Below are 21,773 nucleotides of genomic sequence, written 5' to 3'. Positions count from 1 at the left end.
CCTTCCTTTGGTGATGGTGGTTGCCTTTTCTTGTACATTTTTCACCTCTGATTTTAAGGGACTGTAACTAAAATCGTGCATAATAGAGTATTTCAACTGCCCTGTCCCAATCTGCCTGTCAGCTGTGAGTTGGGCAAAAAAGCCCACAACTATTTTCTCATGGGCCCAGAAATGGGGATCATATAGTTGTTGAGCTTATTTGCCCAACTCCCAGCTTTCAGAGAGTCCATATCTGTTCACTGAACACAACTTTATGCAGCACTGGCATAGTACTGTATGTCTGTATGTTTTCATAGCTCCTGTTGTCTGCGTCTGGAAACTCAGTATGTGGTAGCCATTCAGATGTCTCATTTTTGGAATCAGAATAGCGCTGAAGAACAAGAATGCAGGAAAATCTTAGAGATGTCTAGACCAGTCAAAGTATGCAGGTGTAATCATGCTTGATTACCTGGGAAGAGGGACAACATCCTTACGATTGTTAACCTAGCCACCTCTTTGTTAGATCTTTGATCCTTCTGACTATTGTAAAGGCTACTTAGGAAATGACATGCAGGACAGTTGAGTCCATGCAGTGATACTGGCCTCCAAGAGAGGGGATAGTTCTACTGGCCTAGAAGTAGACAGTAGTGCACCCTTCCCTCATTGCTGGACCCAACCATCCTGGACAATTTTCATTGAATCACCAACTTTGGGAAGGAGGGCCTTTGGGCAGGTTCATCTTTTGCACTAGTTGCACCCTTTCTTCAACCAGGAGGCCGTTTAGATGCACTCATGTCCTAGTTGCCTCACAATTGGACTATTGAAATGCACTGCCCATAGTATTGCCCTAGGAAACCATCTGGAAGCCATAGCTGGTTCAGAACTCAGTGGTGCAAGCAGTAACTGGCACTTCTTGTTATGCCCATTTACCATTGGTGCTTTGTGAGCTGCATTGACTGCCAGCAGGGTTCTGAATGAAGTTCAAGGTGTTGGTTATTATTTTTAAAGCTTTTCATGCCTGGCTCTCACCTTTCAGGACCTGATATCTGAGGCACCATATATCTTCAGTTGTTTCTCCCACCTGGTACATTCAGGTATAATGGGTGCACTCCACTTCCTTCAATTCATCTTGGGAAATAAGGAAACATGTCTTCTCTGTTTCTTCCTCTGACCTCTGGAAAAGCATGCCCCCAAAATGAAGCACCCACTTTCCTGGGGTTCTGGAAGGCCTTTAAACTCAGCTCTATTCCCAGCCTTGAGGGTACTAGTATGCCTGACAAACACTGATTGTACAGGTATCCTTGACTTACAACTACAATTTAGCCCAGCATTTCTGTTGCTAAGTGAAACATTTGCTACATGAATTCTGCCCCATTTTATGATCTTTTTTGCCACAGTTGCTAAATGAATCATTGCAGTTGTTAAGTTAGTAACACAGTTTTTAAGTGTATCTGGCTTCCCCATTGACTTTGCTTGTCAGAAGGTCGCAAAAGGGGATCACATGATTCCAGGACACTACAACCACCATAAATATGAGTCAGTTGCCAAGCTCCTGAATTTGGATCACATGTTCATGGGGATGCTGCAATGGTTGTAAGTGGGAAAAATGGTCATAAATTACTTTTTTTCAGTGCCATTGTAACTTTGAACCAGGGGTTCAGACTGGATCGCCCGATCCGGTAGTGATGGCGGCGGGTGGTTGGAGAACCGGTAGCAAAAATCCCTGCGAGCCCCCCCCCCATGCCCAGCTGAGCGGCACGATCATCAGAGGCTTTTTTTTTTACTTTTAAAAGCATTTTTTCTACAACCTCTTCCGACGAAAAAATGCTTTTAAAAGTTAAAAAAAAAAGCCTCTGATGATCGCGTGGCTCAGCTGGGATCCTCAGAGGCTTTTCAAAGCATTTTTTTTCTGCAACCTCTTGGCCGAAGAGGTGGTAAAAAAAATGCTTTGAAAAGTCTCTGATGATCCCAGCTGAGTTGCCTGATCAGCAGAAAGGTATTTTTTAGAAAGCCTCTCTGACGATCCCAGCTGAATTGCCTGATCCAGAGGCTTTTCAAAGCATTAGAAAAAATGCTTTGAAAAGTAAAAAAAAAAAAAAAAGTTGGCCACGCCCACCCAGTCACATTACCCATCACCACCACCAAGCCAAGCCCACAGAACCGGTAGTAACAAATTTTACATTTCACCCCTGCTTTGAACGGGTCACTAAATGAACTGTTGTATGTCGAGGATTTTAATTGGATTTTTAAAAAATTGAAATGGTTGTCTTTGGCCTTGCTGCCTTATCTTTATGTTTTTAATTGTCTTTTAAGTATTGGATATTGTAAGCTGTAATAATTTATTAGTTGATTATATAATTATCAATAATTTATTATAATAAAAAGTAATAATTATCCACATACTGGGTGCCATACCAAAAAGCCTTGGATGAATCTGTGCATTGATGAAATTTCCATCTGTCAATTACAAAAAGCCATATTGCTTGGATCTGCACATACACTATGCTGATACGTTATGACATCCCGGAGAAAAACTCGATGCAAATAAAGGCCAACACCAGCTAAAGAACTGACAGCTGTGATTTCACATTGTTGTGTATTATATTATTATTATTGTTGTTATTATCATCATCATCATCTCTTTTATTCATTAAACTTGAAATTCAGTCAACTGAACATTTAAAAATGTGTCGCAAATACGATTGACTGGTGCTAGTGGTTGATACGGGTTGCTGCCATCATCCTAGGTATCAACCAAGTACCTTCTTAAAATATATGATGTTCCAAGTAGCGCAGTTTTTTGCAGTTTTTCTGGTGTTATTGCAGGAAGCTGCAATTTCTTGAAGTGTTTTGTAAAATTCTTGGACATGGTACTAAGTGCCCCGATGACAATGGGTATCACTGTTACATGTTTCATCCATAGCCATGTAGTTTTGATGGCCAGGTCACGATATTTCGTGATTTTTTCCAGTTTTTTCTTTGACTCTGGCATCTCCTGGTACAGCAATATCAATAAACTGTACAATTATGATTATGATTATGACTATTCAACATCTGTCTATCCCTGATCCTTGAGAAGGACTTGATAGATGGACAAAAATGTAGTTCTAGTCTAAACATCTGTATGACTCTGTGACCAACCATAATACTAATACGGTTGTTCTGTTAAACTAACAGAGTTGTTTGGCCATCAGCTGTTTGGACTGAAACTGTGTTTTGCCAATTCAATTTTCTTCTAACCTGTCTGCTGCCTTAATTTTTTCAGAATCATGCTTGCCAACGCTGCAATAATGAGGATCCTCATCAAAGGGGGGAAAGTGGTGAACGATGACTGCACCCTCGAAGCTGATGTTTATATTGAGAATGGCATCATACAGCAGGTGGGACGTGAACTCATGATTCCTGGTGGGGCCAAAGTCATAGATGCCACTGGCAAGCTGGTGATCCCTGGTGGTATTGATACCAGCACCCACTTCCACCAAACCTTCATGAATGCAACCTGTGTGGATGATTTTTATCATGGCACCAAGGTACATTTCTCTTTTGTGCATGCTGCTGCAGTGGGCAGGTGGGAAAGCGGGCACTCAAAGGATTGCCTCATCTAAGGCTGTTGATGAGATATTCAGTAGTTAGTTGTAGTATGTGAGAAAGATTATGGTGGGAAGACTTGAGTTCCCAACACAGATGGTTTCTGAGAAGAATGCTTTATTCATGACTAGACAATGAATCCAGCAAAACATCACTTGACTTCTGCTGATTTTTCCTTCCCATCCATTTAACATTGAGCAGGAATAACCAACACTCCAGATGATAGGCTTAAGATACAGAAGGATCTTGACAGACTTGAACATTGGGCGCTATCCAACAAAATCAAATTCAATGGTGAAAAAAATAAGGTTCTGCATTTAGACAAGAAAAACAAAATGCACAGGTACAGTATATGTGGTACCTTGCTCAATAGTAGTAACTGTGAGAGGGATCCTGGAGTACTAGTGGACAATCACTTAAATATGAGCCAGCAGTGTGCTGCAGCTGCCAAAAAAGCCAACACAGTTCTAGGTTGCATAAACAGACGGATAGAATCAAGATCACATGAAGTGTTAATATCACTTTATAATGCTTTGGTAAGGCCACACTTGGAACGCTGCATCCAGTTTTGGTCGCCACGATGTAAAAAAGATGTTGAGACTCTAGAAAGAGTGCAGAGTAGAGCAACAAAGATGATTAGGGGACTGGAGGCTAAAACATATAAAGAACGGTTGCTGGAACTGGGTATGTCTAGTTTGATGAAAAGGACTGGGGTGACATGATAGTAGTCATCCAATATCTCAGGGACTGCCACAAAGAAGAGGGAGTCAAGCTATTCTCCAAAGCACCTAAGGATAGGACAAGCAGCAGTGGGTGGAAACTAATCAAGGAGAGAAGCAACCTAGAACTAAGGAAAAAATTCCTGACAGTTAGAACAATTAATCAGTGGAACAACTTGCCTCCAGAAGTTGTAAATGCTCCAACACTGGAAGTTTTTAAGAAGAGATTGGGTAACCATTTGTCTGAAGTGGTGCAGGGTTTCCTGCTTAAGCAGGGGGTTGGACTAGAAGACCTCCAAGGTCCCTTCCAACTCTGTTATTCGATTGTATTCTATTTTTCATATTATTATTATTATTATTATTATTATTATTATTATTATTATTATTTATTATATAATGGAAGGCTATATATTTGTGTATAAGTGTGCCTCTGGGCCTTCCATAGGTCTTACCTTATAGGCATTTTTAGAAAACACAAATGATGGATTGGTTGCAACCCAGCATTTGTGTTTTTTGAAATAATGCTCCAAGAAACAAAGATAAGCTTGGTAATGTTGAAACCTGCAAGTCTATGTATTTATTTATACTTACTTACATGTTACTCAAAGAAACAAAATATTCGAAGTTGCTTATACTCATTATAGTAATAGAATTAAAATATGCAGTAATTAAATCAAAAGTTATATTAAACATTCAATGGCATGGCAATAAAATCACAATCTACCATCCAGCCATGCTTGCCTTCATATTAAAAAATTGCCTTGTGCTACTTCTTCAAGAACAGCTTAGTTATTCACCTACAATGGAAGGATTTCCAGAAGAGCAGAATATGACTTGGAACATAAGGATGTTTTCATAATAAGGATAAGGATATAAGGATCACTGTGTCCCAAGGTTCTGTGGGCGAGAACACACCTTGAGCTAAGAGTTCACCAATATCTCCTGTTTGATTGATCAGTTTTGCAGCTGATGCATTTGGAAATCTGTATACCTATGATTGTGCCAATTCTACAAGCACTTCTGAATGTAGCAAATAAGGCTTGAGGAACATCTTCATCAAGTTTGGAAAACTATCTCGAGTTCCACAATATGATTGCTATTTTGTTTTTCAACATCTGAAAATCAACTTTTTCAAAAGTTCATTGTCATGGAGGCAATTCATATACTATTTTTATTGATCACCACTTATTCAATCTTATATTACATCTGTTGCCAGAGAGAGTGATACATTAGATGCTATGGAATGCAAGAATTATTGTCTTTTTAAAGAAGATTACAAATATTTAAACCTGCAAGATATAATATCAGCTTTCGAGTTATCAAATCTGAATTTTAATTTAGTCATCTTCACAGTAAAATAATAATCAATGTCAGTTGGCAATTGAAGATTTTTTTTAAAAAAAATAGTTGTTCTGGCCGGATCTTTTGCAGAAGACTAACTGTCACATAAAATACATTTTGTTTTATTGAGAATAATTTCAGTACCATAATGGATGATACTCTTGAGATGATTGAAAAATAAAAAAATTAATACCTGCAGAATGGAATGGGGGTGACTTAATGAAAGACTTGAATACTGAATATCAGACTATGATGAATAAGTTGACCTTAAGGACATATATTTCCATATTATGATTGGGTAGCTCTGTATTAGAAAATACTTGATGTACAAGTCCCCACTTCCATTCCCTCCTCATTAGTCTTTACCGTGTCAAGAATATTCAGAAAATATTCAGATGATATTCAGAAAAATATCATCCTCTCATAACTCACAGAGGGTCAAATGTACTCAAATATTCATAATTTTTGTAGTTGCTGCTGCTTATGACTGTGCCAGCGCTCCTAATTTTGAGATTCTGTCTGCTCTTCCACAGACAATATTACAGTAGTGTTCTAAGTCAATATGAAAGATGGGACTCATTCTCTTACACTCCTGAATCTAATTAGCTTGGTATATTTATGAATACTATTTCTTAATGACAATACACTTTATCAGCTTCAACAATAGCTTAATGGGTTTCTTCAAGCGGACTTGTAAATGGATGTTTAATCCGTCTGTGACCCATTCCTAGTTCCTGCTATTGTTAATTTATGGTCAACTCTTTTGTCTTACCAGAAAGTGTACTAGAGCAGAGTAAGGTTGTGGATGAGACAGTCTGCGGTTACAACATTCCTATATTTCCAAAGAAACTCAGTATATTCTTAATGATCCAGCTCCTTTCATCCTAATCATTCTGTGACAGTTGGGAGACAGCTGATCTACTATCTTGACCTCCTGTTTCAGAATAAATGCCTCTGCTTACCAGGGAGCAGGGGTTCTCTGCCCGGTTGCTGGGTGGGCGTGGCCTAGTCAGCCTCCTGCACAACAGCAGGGGTGGGGCGTTTTTGCCCTCCCCGGGCTCCATAGGCTTTCCTCAAGCCTCTGGAAGGGCGAAAACGGCCACCCCAGGCTCCGGAGGCCCTCTGGAGCTGAACTTCTGGTAGGCCCATTTTTCAACCTCCCCGAGCCTCCGCGCGTGCCCTGCACTTACCTGCATCCAAAACGGGCCACGGGACTCCTGGGAGGGGAAGGGTGGATGGGGCGGGGCCAGTCAGGAGTGGGATTTGGGGGTTCTCAGAACTGCACAGAATCTAGAGATTCTCCCAAACCCCTGCGAATCCCCAGCAGCCCACCCCTGGCAGAGAGGTGATATTTATTTCTACAGAATCAAGGTTTACCTCACAATTTCTATTTCAGATAATGCCATTATATATATAGTTTGGGAGGGAGGGAGTTCACTGTTTCTTAAGAAATGTTATTGTATCTGCCTTCCAGGGAAGCCTTCTGCTTTTTTTTTTTTTTTTTAATTTAAAAAGTTTTACAAATACATTTTCTCCCCAAATCCCCCCACCAAACCCTCCCTAGCCCTCCCCTCCCCCCATGACTTCCTCAAGATAAAATCCAAATCAAAATTACATTTTTTGAAACGTAAACCCCTCCACCCCCTGTGAACTATTTATATCTTCATAGAACTCAGTTAATCTATCCCTACATAATACATTCAGCTAAAAGCTATCTGATATTTCCTAGTTTGATATTTATTCTGCACATAATCTATCCACTTTTTCCACTCCCATACATAAGTCTCTTGAGTTTGATCTTTTAAATATGCTGAAATCTTCGCCATCTCTGCAAAACTGGCCATCTTCAAAGTCCATTCTTCAATAGTGGGCATAGCATCATTTTTCCAATATTGACCTATCAATAATCTCGCTGCTGTCACCATATACAATATCAGCTTTGTTTCACCCAATGTAAAACCCTTAACTATACCCAATAAAAACAGTTGTGGAGAAAACTGAAGTTTTTTCTTCAAAACATTTTGCATAACCCACCAAATTTTTATCCAAAAAGCCTTCGCTTTCTTGCAGGTCCACCATATATGATAATATGTAGCATCTAAACAATCATTGAGCTTGTGTGTTAGTTTATTTCCTCTCTAATTTCAAAACCACTTGAATTGCTGGATATGACTGGCTGGTGATTGCTCATTTTGAAGATGGACATTTTGATGAGAATTATCTTGACATAGTGAACAAAACAATTGTATGCCTTGTCATTTTCCTGTGAGGACTCATGGCAAACTGTAAATCCCTGAAGGAGCGGGGACAGCCTTGCAGTGGAGATCGACAGCCAGTTGACAAATTCTGGCTAGCGAATTCTCTCTGGAAAAAGGAGAAGTTATGGTATCACTGACATGTATTTTAGAGAGCAGCTCCTTGTGAGTAGACTGCAGAAATTGAAATGTTTTTGATTGATTCATGCAGGGGTGGGTTCTAATTTTTTTTACTACTGGTTCTGTGGGTGTGGCTTATTTTGTGGGTGTGGCTTGGAGGTCATGTGACTGGGTGGGCGTGGCTAGCTGGTCATGTGACTGGGTGGCCATGGGTATGTATATAGGGACTATTCAGAGGGCTGAAAAAAGTCATTTCTGACAGGTCCTCGCACTTTTGACTGGTCCTCACACTTATGACCATCCTCACATTTATGCCTGTGCAGCATTCTTAACAACCATGTCACTCATTTCACAACTGCTTCTCTTCACCATGGTGATAAGATAGGGCAAAAAACGTAAAATGTGAGGACAGTCATAAGTTCGAGGACTGGTCAAAAGTGCGAGAATAAAATAACTTTTTCAGCCCTCTGAGTAGTCCATATGTACAAAAGGGCTACCCAGAGGGCTGAAAAAAGTCATTTCTGACAGGTCCTCGCACTTTTGACCGGTCTTCGCACTTATGACTGGTCATCATTTATGCCCATTGTAGCATTCTTATCAACCGTGTCACTCATTTCACAACTGCTTCTCTTCACCATGGTGACAAGATAGGGCAAAAACGTAAAATGTGAGGACAGTCATAAATTCGAGGACTGGTCAAAAGTGCGAGGACCAGTCAAAAATAACTTTTTCAGCCCTCTGAGTAGTCCATATGCACAAAAGGATACAGCAATAGAGAGGGATGAAGGAAGGAGAAGAGAGGTGGAAAAAGGAAGGAGAGAGAGGGAAGGAAGAGAAGGGAGGAAGGAAGGGAAGGGAAATTAGAGTATGAGTGAGGGTAAGAGAGGAGGAGAAGGAGAAAGGAAGAGGAAGTAGGGAGGAAAAGAAGAGGGGGAGAAGAGAAAGTTAGAAGGAAAGAAAAGAGAGAGGTGGTAGGTTTGAGGAGAAAGATTGCTGTACAATAAAAAAGATGAAAGGGAAGAAAGCCAATCCCAAACAAATATAAAGATATTAAGATAAAGAATGAATTGTTAAACTTTAAAGAATAAAAGAGAACAAATATGAATAAATAGCAATAATTAGAAACACACATACAAACATACAATGTGTTTTCTTTGAACAGAGTATTTGGCCAGTTCACAAATTTAAACAGTGTTTAGTCATTTCAATTAAATTTACAATTTCTATATTTCCTTTTTGCCATATTTATTCCTCATCTATTTTTTTTTAAAAACCAATATTACCCTTCATCCTCATCTCTAATCTTAATCAAATTCAATTTTTCCCTCCTATTCTATATTATACCCCTTCCCATTGTCATCTATTTTTATATCCATCCTCACATTGGTTAATTATGTAATATTACAGTTGTTTAATATAAATTCAACATATTAATATAAACCAATTAGTTATATAACTATCTTTTTTGTATATTAATCAATATGAACATGAATATTCCAATTATTTCCATGCAATCCAATTTCTTACAAATCAATTAATTATATTTACCAATAATAATAAACCAAATAATTTCCCCCATATATTCCTCCAAACCACAACTTAACCATTTCTGCTTTCAACACAATATACAATTAATAGTATCTCAATTATTACAATTCCCTAGTTAAATATAGTTTTTTTTCTTTTGTGTTTTAAAATCTTGAACTCTCCTCTTTTTCCCTAAATTTCCCATTGTTTGTACCTACCTTTTTTGGTGAGGAAAAAGAAAAAGAGATCTCTCTCTGCCTCATTTTGTCACGTTGCAGCAAAGAACCTGCTTTAGTTTCAGTTTCATTTTTTCAGCATAGCTAGGGAAAAAAAAAATCTTCTCCAGCACTCTTTGCAGCTAGCAACAGACTGATCCCTGCGCAAAACAGCTGAGAGCAAATCAGCTGAGAGTCGGGAGGCAGATCTAATCAACTTGTGCTAATTAACCTATACTGAAGCTGAAAGGGGCTGTTTTTTCTATTTTTGCAGGCACTGGTCTACTCATTTATTTTCTTTTAACACTGATCAGCTGTAGGGCGGCCCTTTGAAGCCCTGCGGCAAGAGTTTAAACAGTTTTTTTCCCTCTAGCCATCAGCTGGGACTCAGGAGGCAGCATAGATTGGGAGTGGGTGGGTAAGTGAACGGCGACCGGGCCGGGAACCGGTTCGGGGGCGTGGCCAGCCAATCTTATTACTGGTTTTCCTAACTATTAAATTTTTTTACTACCGGTTCTTGAGAACCGGTGCGAACCGGGAGCAACCCACCACTGGATTCATGAATCAAGTGGCTGGGAGTTGAGGGATTTCAATCAATCTCACAGTTATATTGTAGCCTATATAACTACAAGCCTTATTTTTCAATCACTTTTGAAAATTGCTTAACTGTTTGTCATCTCTTAATGACAAACAAGTTTTAAAGCATCAAGTGAGCTCCTTTTAATCCTTAGCAAAATAAGTTTTAAATACAGGTTAATTACAGATAGGTAATAAAAACCTATCTGCTTCTGCCCATTGTAGTTCCCTTCTCACCCCTATAATGGTAATCTCAAACAACTTTATTGCCAGCTTTTTTTAAAAAAACATTCTTTCTATTTTCGTAATGATTATAAATTATTTTTATTTTTACTTATCAAAGCTCTTTTTTCTGCAGGTACTGTTGAATTATCACAATTTCTATTGTTTTGATTCATGTAGAAGTTGGCAAATAGAATCTTTCAGACATCTTTTTAGGCAAAAAGAAATATCTTCTTGTTCTTGAACTTGTTTGCAAAGCAGAGGCTGTTAGAATCTGAAAGTCACCTTTAATCCTTCAATTATATATATTGTGCTTACATCCTTGTGGAGCCAGCAGGCTAATACCTCTTTAGCTCATCCATTCTTGTATCTTATGGGAAAAGTCAGACAGAAGTTGCATGATATTCCACTGTGATATCAAAACAGCAATTCAACATCATTTGTAACATACATAGCTCTAAATTTAAAAAAGAAAAAAATAATCAGTGCCTGTGGAACATCTCTTTGCATTCACAATACTGTGCTAATCTATCTCATTTATTTACCTATTACTTTTAATTTAACTGAATGTTTAAAGTTTTTCAGAGGTGATGGTGGGCTGTTCACTCTTCCTCAGTGAATAACTCTTGTTTCTTTATATAGCAAGAAGGATACTTGGGAATGACGAATGGGGAACAAAAAAAGACTGGAAATAATCCAGGGAAGAGTCAGGAAAAAACCAAAGAGTAGTAGGAAAAAGGAGCATAATTTTCCTATTATGATGGTGTATGAATTGAAAGTTCACCCTCTAAGAGGGAACTCATAAAACCTAGATTATGTTCCAACATCATGTGCTACATTTACTTTTTATACTTTATTTTTTTATATTTTGGCTTTATTGCTTTGCTTTTTTGTTAAATTTGTTTCTTTTGGAGCAGAAAATTATGTGTTCAGAGGTATGGATTTCTGTTTCAGAGATATGGATTTCTGTTTTAAGATGTGACACATGTTCACAGATTGGGGCAGATTACTTGTCTTTGGATCCCATTAGTATGCTTTTCTGTGAAGTGGAAATATAGCAACAATTTGTGCCTATCATGGCAGCCATTTTTGCCAAATCTCAAAATATATCCACTCATATCAAAATATTGTAATGCAAATGGGGTTTAATAGAACTTCTTATTGTATGATATCTTTTCCAGAGGATTCACCTTTCACCTCCCTCCATGCTTCTTACATAGTGAGAATGAAAATAATCTAGGAGTGAATACCTGTATAATTCTTCATTCTTGAACAGTCATGATTCATCAAAATTATCAGCTGCCTCTTTGTGTGCACCTGTTCTCTTGAGATCATACATTTTTGTCTCAATTTCCACAACTTCAGAGAAATGTTTGACTGTCATAGATGTCCTCTGATTAGTTCATAAACTACCCGAGTCCTGAACAGTGGACATCCATTGGCATTTACAGTAGAATCACAGACTTGATGCGGTGATCTGCTTGCTACATATTTTTAAGAGTAGTGTCACACATTAGGAAAATCAGGAGATCTAGATAGTTCAAATGGGTATAAAGCAGTGGTGGGTTTCTTCCGGTTCATCCCGGTTCAGACGAACTGGTAGCGGTGGCGGGAATTTCCGCCCACACGCCCAGATATCATCAAAAATGCCATGTGCATGCGCAGAAGCTTCTGCACATGGGCAGAAGCGTCACACGTGCGCTTACAAAACAAGCGCATGCACCCACATGCTACCGATAGCAAACTGATAGCGCCGGGATTTGAAACCCACTACTGGTATCATGTCTAATTGTAAGCTTGAACTGTCAACAAGAATCTGAACTATTAGCAGCAAAGGGAAATTAGTAGGGGATAAGAGTAGAAGGAATTCAAGGTGGGCTGGACTTAGATCCAATCTCTCACTTCCATGGTAGTCTGCTTTGGGTCAGAAGCTAAACCAAACACACAAAGTACAGGAGTTATTTGCTTCCATTTCCCTTCCCTCTCCTCTCCAAGTCAACAGTATAATATCTGAAGACAGGCTACACATATTCCTAAAATCTGAATTTAGTAGGTAACCTTAAAATTCAGAAATTATGTATTTAAAAAAAACCACAAAGAAGAATCATGCATCTATTCAAAGGGATTACTTAAAAATACTCAGCCTGCATTTAGTTACGAGATTGTATTAAGATTTGCAAACCACAAGCCTGGGGGTTCCAGATCAGCCTTGCAGTTGAAATAAATTCATTTGTCAACTGGATCAGATAAGAGTTTACAAACCACGTTCAGACGAATGTTAATGTTCTGTTGTATTCTTGGGTTTTTTCAAGCAGGATCATATTACAGATAAAAATTTAAGCAAGATTATTTTATGGGGCTTGCCTACTTTTTGCTGTGCTCTCTTGATATTTGCTATGAATTAATTCATTTGGACAGGAAGTCCTAAAGAAGCTTCCAAGTATTTGTATCCTGAGTGTTTGAAGCAGCAGTGTTTGGAAAAAGAAAGGGCAGCTCACCTGCGAAAGCATGACTAGAATAGAATAAAGAGTTGGAAGGGACCTTGGAGGTCTTCTAGTCCAACCCCCTGCTTAGGCAGGAAACCTTACACCACTTCAGACAAATGGTTACCCAGTCTCTTCATAAAAACTTCCAGTGTTGGAGTATTTACAACTTCTAGAGGCAAGTTGTTCCACTGATTAATTGTTCTAACTGTCAGGAATTTTCTCCTTAATTCTAGGTTGCTTCTCTCCTTGATTAGTTTCTATCCATTGCTTCTTGTCCTACCCTCAGGTGCTTTGTAGAATAGCTTGACTCCCTCTTCTTTGTGGCAGCCCCTGAGATATTGGAAGACTGCTATTATGTCACCTCTAGTCCTTCTTTTCATCAGGCTAGACATACTCAGTTCCAGCAACCGTTCTTTATATGTTTTAGCCTCGAATCCCCTAATCATCTTTCTTGCTCTTCTCTGCACTCTTTCTAGAGTCTCAACACCATTTAAGCTCACACCAACTGCTTCGGTGACTCCATCCAGCTACCTCATTCTCTGTCTTTCCCAGCATTAGGCTCTTCTCCAGTGAGTCCTTCCTTCTCATTAGGTGGCCAAAGTATTTGAGCTTCATCTTCAGGATCTGGCCTTCTAAAGAGCAGTCAGGGTTGATCTCCTCTAGGACTGACCAGTTTGATTGCCTTGCAGTCCAAGGGACTCACAGGAGTCTTCTCCAGCACCATAGTTCAAAGGCCTCAATTCTTTGGTGCTCAGCCTTTCTTATAGTTCAGCTTTCACAGCCATACATTGCAACTGGGAAAACCATAGCCTTGACTATATGCACTGTTTTTGGCAGGGTGATGTCTCTGCTTTTTAGTATGCTGTCTAGATTTGCCATAGCTTTCCTCCACAGGAGCAAGCGTCTTTTAATTTCTTGGCTGCAGTCCCCATCTGCGGTGATCTTGGAGCCCAGGAAAATAAAATCTGTCACTACCTCCATTTCTTCCCCATCTATTTGCCAGGAATTGAGAGGGCCGGAAGCCATGATCTTAGTTTTCTTAATGTTGAGTTTCAAGCAACTTTTGCACTTTCCTTCTTCAGCCGTATCAAGAGGCTCTTTAGTTCCTCTTCACTTTCTGCCATTAGAATGGTATCATCTGCATATCTGAGGTTGTTGATATTTCTCCCGATAATCTTAGTTCCAACTTTTGATTCATCTAGCCCGCTTTCTCACAATGTGCTCTGCATATAAGTTAAATAGGCAGGGCAACAGTATAAAGCCTTGCCGGACTCCTTTCCCAATTTTGAACCAATCAGTGGTTCCATGTCCAGTTCTCACTTTTGCTTCTTGACCCACATATAGGTTTCTCAAGAGACAAATAAGATGGTCTGGTACTCCCATCTCTTTAAGAACTTGCCACAATTTGTTTATTAAAAATATAAAAATTGAAATAATTTCTGCAGTATAACCTCCTGATCACTTCATGTATAGTTATGTGACTAGAAGTTCAGCTGTTCCTTAGAAAGTAGAACAATTTTATTAAAAAGCAAGCTTTATTTTAAAACATAAAATTCCTAATTAAAATTGTATTTACAAAAGTATATGCAATGTTTCAGGTGGACCACAAGATGGCAGTGGTCTGCTACAAATGGTGCAATTTCCTTTGGGAAACAGGAGAGATGCTACCTTTAATAATACAGATTACGACAATATTCCAAATAAAATTAATATGCAAAGGCAGGATGAACAGAAGCTAAGATTAGGTATATAACTTCCTGTAGTAGTCCAGAAAAACAGAAACACTTAGCTACCCTTGGGTGGGGATTCAAAGAATCCTAGCACATTCTCTAGCTGGACATTCACTTAGGTCTATAAAAGCAGAAAACTCTTAAAATGTGTCCCTTCTGTAGTTTACCAATGAATGTCTTTTCCCTGAAAAGTCTACTTTCATCAGAGTCTGGAGAAGACTGCTCTTAGTTTAATTATTTTTTCGCTCTAGCATGCACCTTCATCTTGAATAGGCCTTTGTTTTTAAAGCACTCAAAGTGTCAGAAAAGATTATACAATATAGGAGAAACCAGATATTTTTGTTTATTCTGCATAGTTCAAATTATGTAACCCTCATGTTTATATTCATAACTTCTAAACTATGTTAGTATAGAGCTTTGATTTATTTCTACAAAAAAACTTTATATGACCTGTATACCTACTCCCAGCCAAGGGAGGAGTTGAGATTATCTCTCTGCCTACTGAGAGAGAGAGAGTACTTCTTCCTTATGAAGAAAATGATTCTGTATCAGAAGGCAAACCGAATGTATGATTCTGTTTGCAATGCTAGTTGACATTCACAATACTGGCTTAATTCTAAATTTCTAGTTGATCCTGAAACAATGGGACTGGGGATAAACTTGTGCACTGTTAATCTTTATTAAGCTATAGAACCTAAACTGGGAACCCAGTTTAGTTAGTTTATCAATCATTATATTAACCCAGAAATGAATTGATTCAGAATTGCTACATCTGTTGCTTACCAAATTCAAATCTCTAATCAGCTATTATTAGATAATTTTTACCAGGTTATCAAAAGTCATTCATTCTCAATTGAATCCACTCCAGTATTGAATTCCTAGAAAGAAGAATTGAAGTACAGATAATATAATAAGTAAGCAAAGCAGTAAACAGCCAGCCAAAAAGAATGGATGAACAGCTGGCTGGGACAGAAATGATGCTTGGCCTTACAAAAGAAGATCAGAAGAAAGGAGCCTAAATTTGTTAAGTGGTGGAGCATTCTGCATCCTTGGTGCCATGCGTGAATAAACTAGGATACACCAATAGGGAATCTTAGCTGCAAAACCTTTAGAAAATAACCATGCTGAAACATTTCTATTTCTGTAATTGAGTCTCAGTTATGGGCTATGGACTCAGTTATGGACTGTAATTAAATCTTAAATGTCTATCCTTCAATAATTATTGATTTATGTGTTTGAGGAACAAATTACTAACAGAACAGGTTCTTGGGATATGCACAATCTTTCACATTATTTGTTCCCAAACCATCATTTTCCATGTCAAATGATGGATGGAATTACATGCATATGAATGTTTGTGCTCCAAAATAAAGTTAATCCTTAAGGTGTCAAATAGTCCATGAAAGGAAGTTTTCATAGCTGTAGCTTCATACAGTAAATTAGGACCTTGGTTGAGGGAAATTATATAGCTGTTGTGAAGCCTTTGCTTCCTTTCTTCTCAAGAGGGAATTATTCATATTCATCCATCTCTTGTATGTAAGTCTTATAGGAAACCAACCTGCTTCTGTGGCGACAAGCAGAGGCAGAGGTGGGCTGCTGCCAGTTTGCACTGGTTCAGGCGAACCGGTAGTTAAGATTCTGTGCAATTTGGCAAACCGGCAAATCCCACCACTGGCTGGTGCCACCCCTGCTCATTTTTTGGCCTGTTTTCTGGCCATTTTGGGCTGTTTTTCGGGGCCAAAACACCCTGAAAACACCCAAAAAATGGCCCAAAAAACTGCCTGAAAATGGCCTTTCATATGATTTCATTGGTTGTATAGAGACTTAGAAATAGCTTTAGCTTTCATCACAGCCTGGCCAAAGCCCAATTTCAAATGCTACTTTATTAAATAGAGTATCTGATAGTTTTATTATTATTAAATCAATTTATATAGCTACCCATCTGACAAGCAAGCAACTTTTGGCAGAAATGCCCCCTTTTTAAATAGCTTGAAGCTCATCTGCTTGCTGTTGCTATCTTTTCTTGAGGTTGTCAGGAGCTGTCCAGGCTCTTGGTGCTGAATCCATCTGTACTCACTAGACAACAGCAAGACATAATATGAGTTGCTATGAAGCTTAGTAGTGGAATGAAACTGGGGCATTATGTCCTTAGCTTTTTACAGCCTTAGTGTGGAACCTGAATTCTGATTAATTGATTTAATAGATTAAACTTCAAATCAATTTGCCTATATATTTTTATAGAATTAGAGAATTTTAGAGAATTCTAGGAATTGAAATCCACATGCTTGGAGGGTGCACAGGCTGTAAAAAGCTGCTCAATAATATTCCCAGACCTTTTGCTATGGACTGAACTAAGAGCAGTGCTGGCGCAGTTGTTAAAATGCAGTGCTGCAGGTTAACTCACTGCTCACTCCAGGAGTTTGATTCTGAACGGCTCAAGGTTGACTTCAGCCTTCCATTCTTCTAAGGTCGGTAAAATGAAGACCCAGATTTTTGGGGGAGGGCAATATGCTGACTCTGTAAACTGCTTAGAGAGGGCTGTAAAGCACTTTGAAGCAGTATCAGACTTGCCCTTGCTCTTGCTAACTTTACAGATAAGTTTCCCTGAATTGTATCTTCCACAGGAAAGATTTATTTCAGGTCTTTCACCAACAACTTACTTTCTTAAATGACAAAGACAGTTATGTGGAACATGTTTAATTTCTATCAACTGTCACTCAGTTGAAAAGACTCTCAAAAATGCTTCATGTATTACTAATGTAACTCAGACTATGTCTATAAGGTCAATATTATAAGCTTTTATAATACTAAGTCTTAATAAAAATATGAAAATATTAGTTTCACTTTCTGTCTCATATTATATATACACTCAACTATTGCCTATCCGGCTACTTAAATTAGTGTCTGGTTGCTTCATGTTTCAAGAAGAAGCTTAATATGAATCTGCAGTTGCTCTTCCTTGGACACATGCCCAAACATCGCAACAGATTCAATGTTGGGAGTTATTGATTCTGTTACTGGATACTAGCTGTGAGCATGTGAAGAGGTACAATTCCTTCAATTAGCTTTGGAGAGTGATCCCCAGATGGGAGGTGGTAGTTGAGAGGCAGTAAATGATTGGATTTGAACAAGATTGTTGTGACTACACCAAATTATTCTTCTGATTATCAATTTAAAAAGACTCCCTGTTTTCTATTTTTTAGGAGTAAAAGTGGCATTTACTGCAAATAAAAGAAGCTCCTAGCTTTTATTAATACAGAACACTGACTAGATCTCCTTTTTAAAAAATTTTTAAAAAATCTGTATCTTTCCTCAGTCAACTTCACATGAATGCCAATTTACCGATCCCTCTACTATTTGAGAATTACTTGCACAACAACAATACTAAATAAATGCATCATTATATCATAATGATATTATTATAATATACTAACTCCATTTACAAACTCAGGAAAAATATATTTATTATATAGTTGAACATGACTATAGATAGATATGCTGGAGAAGACTCCTGCAAGTCCCTTGGACTGCAAGGCAATCAAACCGGTCAGTCCTAGAGGAGATCAACCCTGACTGCTCTTTAGAAGGCCAGATCCTGAAGATGATCTGGCCTCAAATACTTTGGGCACCTAAGGAGAAGAGCCTAATGCTGGGAACGGAGGGCACTGGAGAAGAGCTTAATGCTGGGAATGATGGAGGGCAAAAGAAGAAGGGGACGACAGAGAATGAGGTGGCTGGATGGAGTCACTGAAGCAGTAGGCGTGAGCTTAAATGAACTCCAGAGGATGGTAGAGGAGAGGAAGGCCTGGAGGAACGTTGTCCATGGGGTCGTGATGGGTCGAACATGACTTCACAACTAACAACAACGATAGATAGATAGATAGATAGATAGATAGATAGATAGATAGATAGACAGACAGACAGACAGACAGACAGACAGACAGACAGACAGACAGACAGATAGATAGATAGATAAGCTACAAGTCCAGCTCATAACTGGGGCTGCTACGCTACAGCCTGGTCTAAACACCATTAAGCTTTTTTTTAAAACTCCATTTTCTCTTTCCCCAGTATTTGCTGAAATTTCTCCTTCACTTCATCTCTAGCCTAATAAGTGAGGGAAATTCATTTCACACATCATATTTAATAGGCTTCAGCCTTGTATTCAAAATAATGCTTATCTAAAATTAATTTCTTGGCATCACTGTCCCAGTATCTATGCTGGTTTCTGCTTCAATTTGTAATAGCTTTTCCATGTTTCTCCATTTAGAAAACTGAAGGAAGTTATCAGTCCCATTTTTTTCCTGAATGGAAATGGAGAGTCATGGAATTTCTTGGAAGTCTTCCAGAAGAAATATACAGTAAAGGTTACTAGTCTGTGGTGGTATTCAGCTGGTTCGGACCAGTTCAGGCAAGGTGATAGTGGGGACCTGCGGGTGAGCCTGCCCATCCGCCCCGGTGCGATGCTGTCCTATTTAGCCACATTTTCTAAGCCGCGTGCAAGCCGTGCAGGCGAGCAAAACGCATGCATGGAAGGCGCATGCGCACATTTTCAGTGCGCAGCAAACTGGTGGTAAAACTATTTGAAACCCACCTCTGTTGCTACCGTGTTTCCCCGAAAATAAGGCCCTGTCTTATATTTTTTTGAACCCTGAAATAAGTGCTTGGCCTTATTGCCATGCGCTCAAAAGCCTGATTGGGCTTATTATCAGGGGATGTCTTATCGTGGGGGAAACGGGGTAGTAGTTAGATTCTGGAAGTTAAACAGTAATAAACAGTCCTGTCTGATACATTGCTTGCCAATAGAAATCAGAAGTGATGACCATCTCCTGACAAAAACCGAGATTGTCCTAAAAAACTCTCCTTGTCTGCAGATTTTAGACAAATAGCTGTCAACACCCTGTCCTCATATATCAGTCCACTCGTGATATAAGTTGAGGACAGGCATCCCTAGAAACTATAATAAGGAAGTCCTTGTGTCTACGCCTTAATTATCACCTGGTCTTAAATTTGTTCTCTTCTGGTCTGGGATAATGTAGAAGCCTGTCTGCAACAGCTTTTGTGTGCACATACCCATACTGTATATGTTGATGCCTGTCCTAAAATGTCATCACACAACATCATTGGGTTTGGGGCTTGTCAGCATTCCACTCCACTGTTTCTGGGGTTGCAGTGCCTGTTGAATAGGTTTCAGTTAAAGCAGAGGCAAAACCCAAAAGCAGAATGCGGTACATGTATCCTTTTTTAACCGAGCAAAGCAATAATGCAAATGATGAAGTTAGACTGGCAAGAAACCAGAAGTGGTTGTTATGACAGAAATTATTCTGTTCAAAACAGTCCTCATGAGACACTGTGTGCAATTGCCTGCAATGTCGGGTCAGATTGATGGTGGTTTAGCCCTAGTAGAAGCACATCTCCTGGGTCTCAGGCAGGGTGGGATTCATAAAAATCCAGGCAGTGAAACATGGATTATTCAGTATTCAAAGCAACTCCTTTTGTTTGAGTAAGTTATTGTATATCTACTTAACATATATTATACCAACTTTCTGATTATTTGAGATAGGTTATTGGCATGTTTAATTTGTAATAGTGGAGCCAATAAAACATCTGCCTTGTCCAGGGAGAGAGGACTGGTAGCCCCTGTCAGAATATCCATTTTTGTCAGGGATGAGATGTATTATAATTCATTAGCATCTCAAATCCCTACTTCTGATCTGAACTTTACATGCTGTTTCTTCTAGAAACTAGCCAGATGTTCCTAGCTGTCAAGCTGTATTTCTCTGGAGCTAGCAGTAAATCATAGATACTTCCTGCTTCAGCTCAGCTCTTTATCTAGACACGTGAAAGTCTCAGATAAGATTTATTTACTGCAGACAAAAACAAAGGCATTCAAAACGGCTGATTGCCCTGCTGCAGTAGTTTAAATTAACAGATTCCAGATTCTTGGCATGGTCTCTAGCGGCCTTGAAGCTGGGCGGTTTTATTTTTTACCAAACAGCTCTGCTGGCTCCGGCCTAGCTTTCCTATCAGGAAGTTCCAAAGGAAAGCATATGGGCAGTAGCTTTCTCCTTTTGATTCCCTGCCAATATTTGTTTTGCTGAACATGGAGCCCTTGTTCAGCTAATATCCTGGCTTTTGAAAGGGAGGATAAGTCACTGCTGTATTCATGAGATTGTTAATTATCCCTTTGCTTGAGGGGGGAGTTGTCAGCAGCCCTGAAAGAAGCTGTGGTATGCCCCCTTTTGAAGAGGCCGTCTCTGGATCCTATGTTCCTAGAAGACTACCGGCCAGGCTTAAACCTTCCTTTTGTGAGAAGGATTGTTCAGACAATTGTGGCAAATCAAACCTCATCACTCTAGAAATCTTGACCCTTTTCAATCAGACTTCAGCTCAGGTACAGATGGCTTTGGTTGTTCTTCCAGATTATCTTTATTGAAATTGGGTGGGAGGGAACATATTGAAATTGAATCAAAGCAAAATGGAGTTGTTATTTGTATATCAGGTTCTCCAACCATGCTAGTATTGGAGAATCCTGATATACAAACAACAACTCCATTTTGTTTCGATTTTGATCTCTTCTCTCCCTCTTAGGCCTTTCTATACATTCTAGGCATCCCCAGTAGAACAGCCTACAGTGAAATGATACCACGCCTCAAACTGTTACATGATCTCCCACAATGGTTTCATATCAACAGTATCAAAAAACCCACCAAGAAATTTAAAAGCAACAGAAGAGGCACATCACCCCCATCCAATCCCAACAAAAATAACCTGGAAGAGCAACCAAAGCCATCTCTCGGGCAGGTACTACCTGTAAAGAAGCAGATTCGCAAATTGAGGGTTGTTTTGTACTCTCAGTTCTTGCTTAATCACTGACGCAAGAACCACCAGCTCTAGCTGGTATGCTAATTGCAGTCTTACCTGGTGCAGAAGGACTTGGCATAGTTAACTTGTGTCCTTCTTACCACCCATGAGGATTATAATAAAATGCTTCACATGAGGCTGTCTTTAAAGA

At 39.1% G+C, this 21,773-nt stretch overlaps 1 protein-coding gene across 1 annotated transcript in view; it reads left to right on the top strand.

The window, feature by feature from the left end:
- The first annotated feature begins 3,248 nt into the window (after window positions 1-3,248).
- DPYSL5 (dihydropyrimidinase like 5) overlaps window positions 3,249-21,773 on the top strand; it is a 39,993-nt gene continuing 21,468 nt past the window's right edge. Inside the window, exon 1 of the mRNA XM_070946844.1 lies at window positions 3,249-3,509. Coding sequence (XP_070802945.1) covers window positions 3,249-3,509 — 261 coding nt within the window. The remainder of the gene's footprint in view (window positions 3,510-21,773) is intronic.

The sequence above is a fragment of the Pituophis catenifer genome, unplaced genomic scaffold (assembly GCF_029215685.1).
Source record: "Pituophis catenifer annectens isolate HBS135680 unplaced genomic scaffold, rPitCat1.0.hap2 SCAF_1, whole genome shotgun sequence".
NCBI classification, from domain to species: Eukaryota; Metazoa; Chordata; class Lepidosauria; order Squamata; family Colubridae; genus Pituophis; species Pituophis catenifer.
The sequence above is the reverse complement of the archived record's forward strand: the minus strand, read 5'-3'. Positions and strand labels throughout refer to the sequence as shown.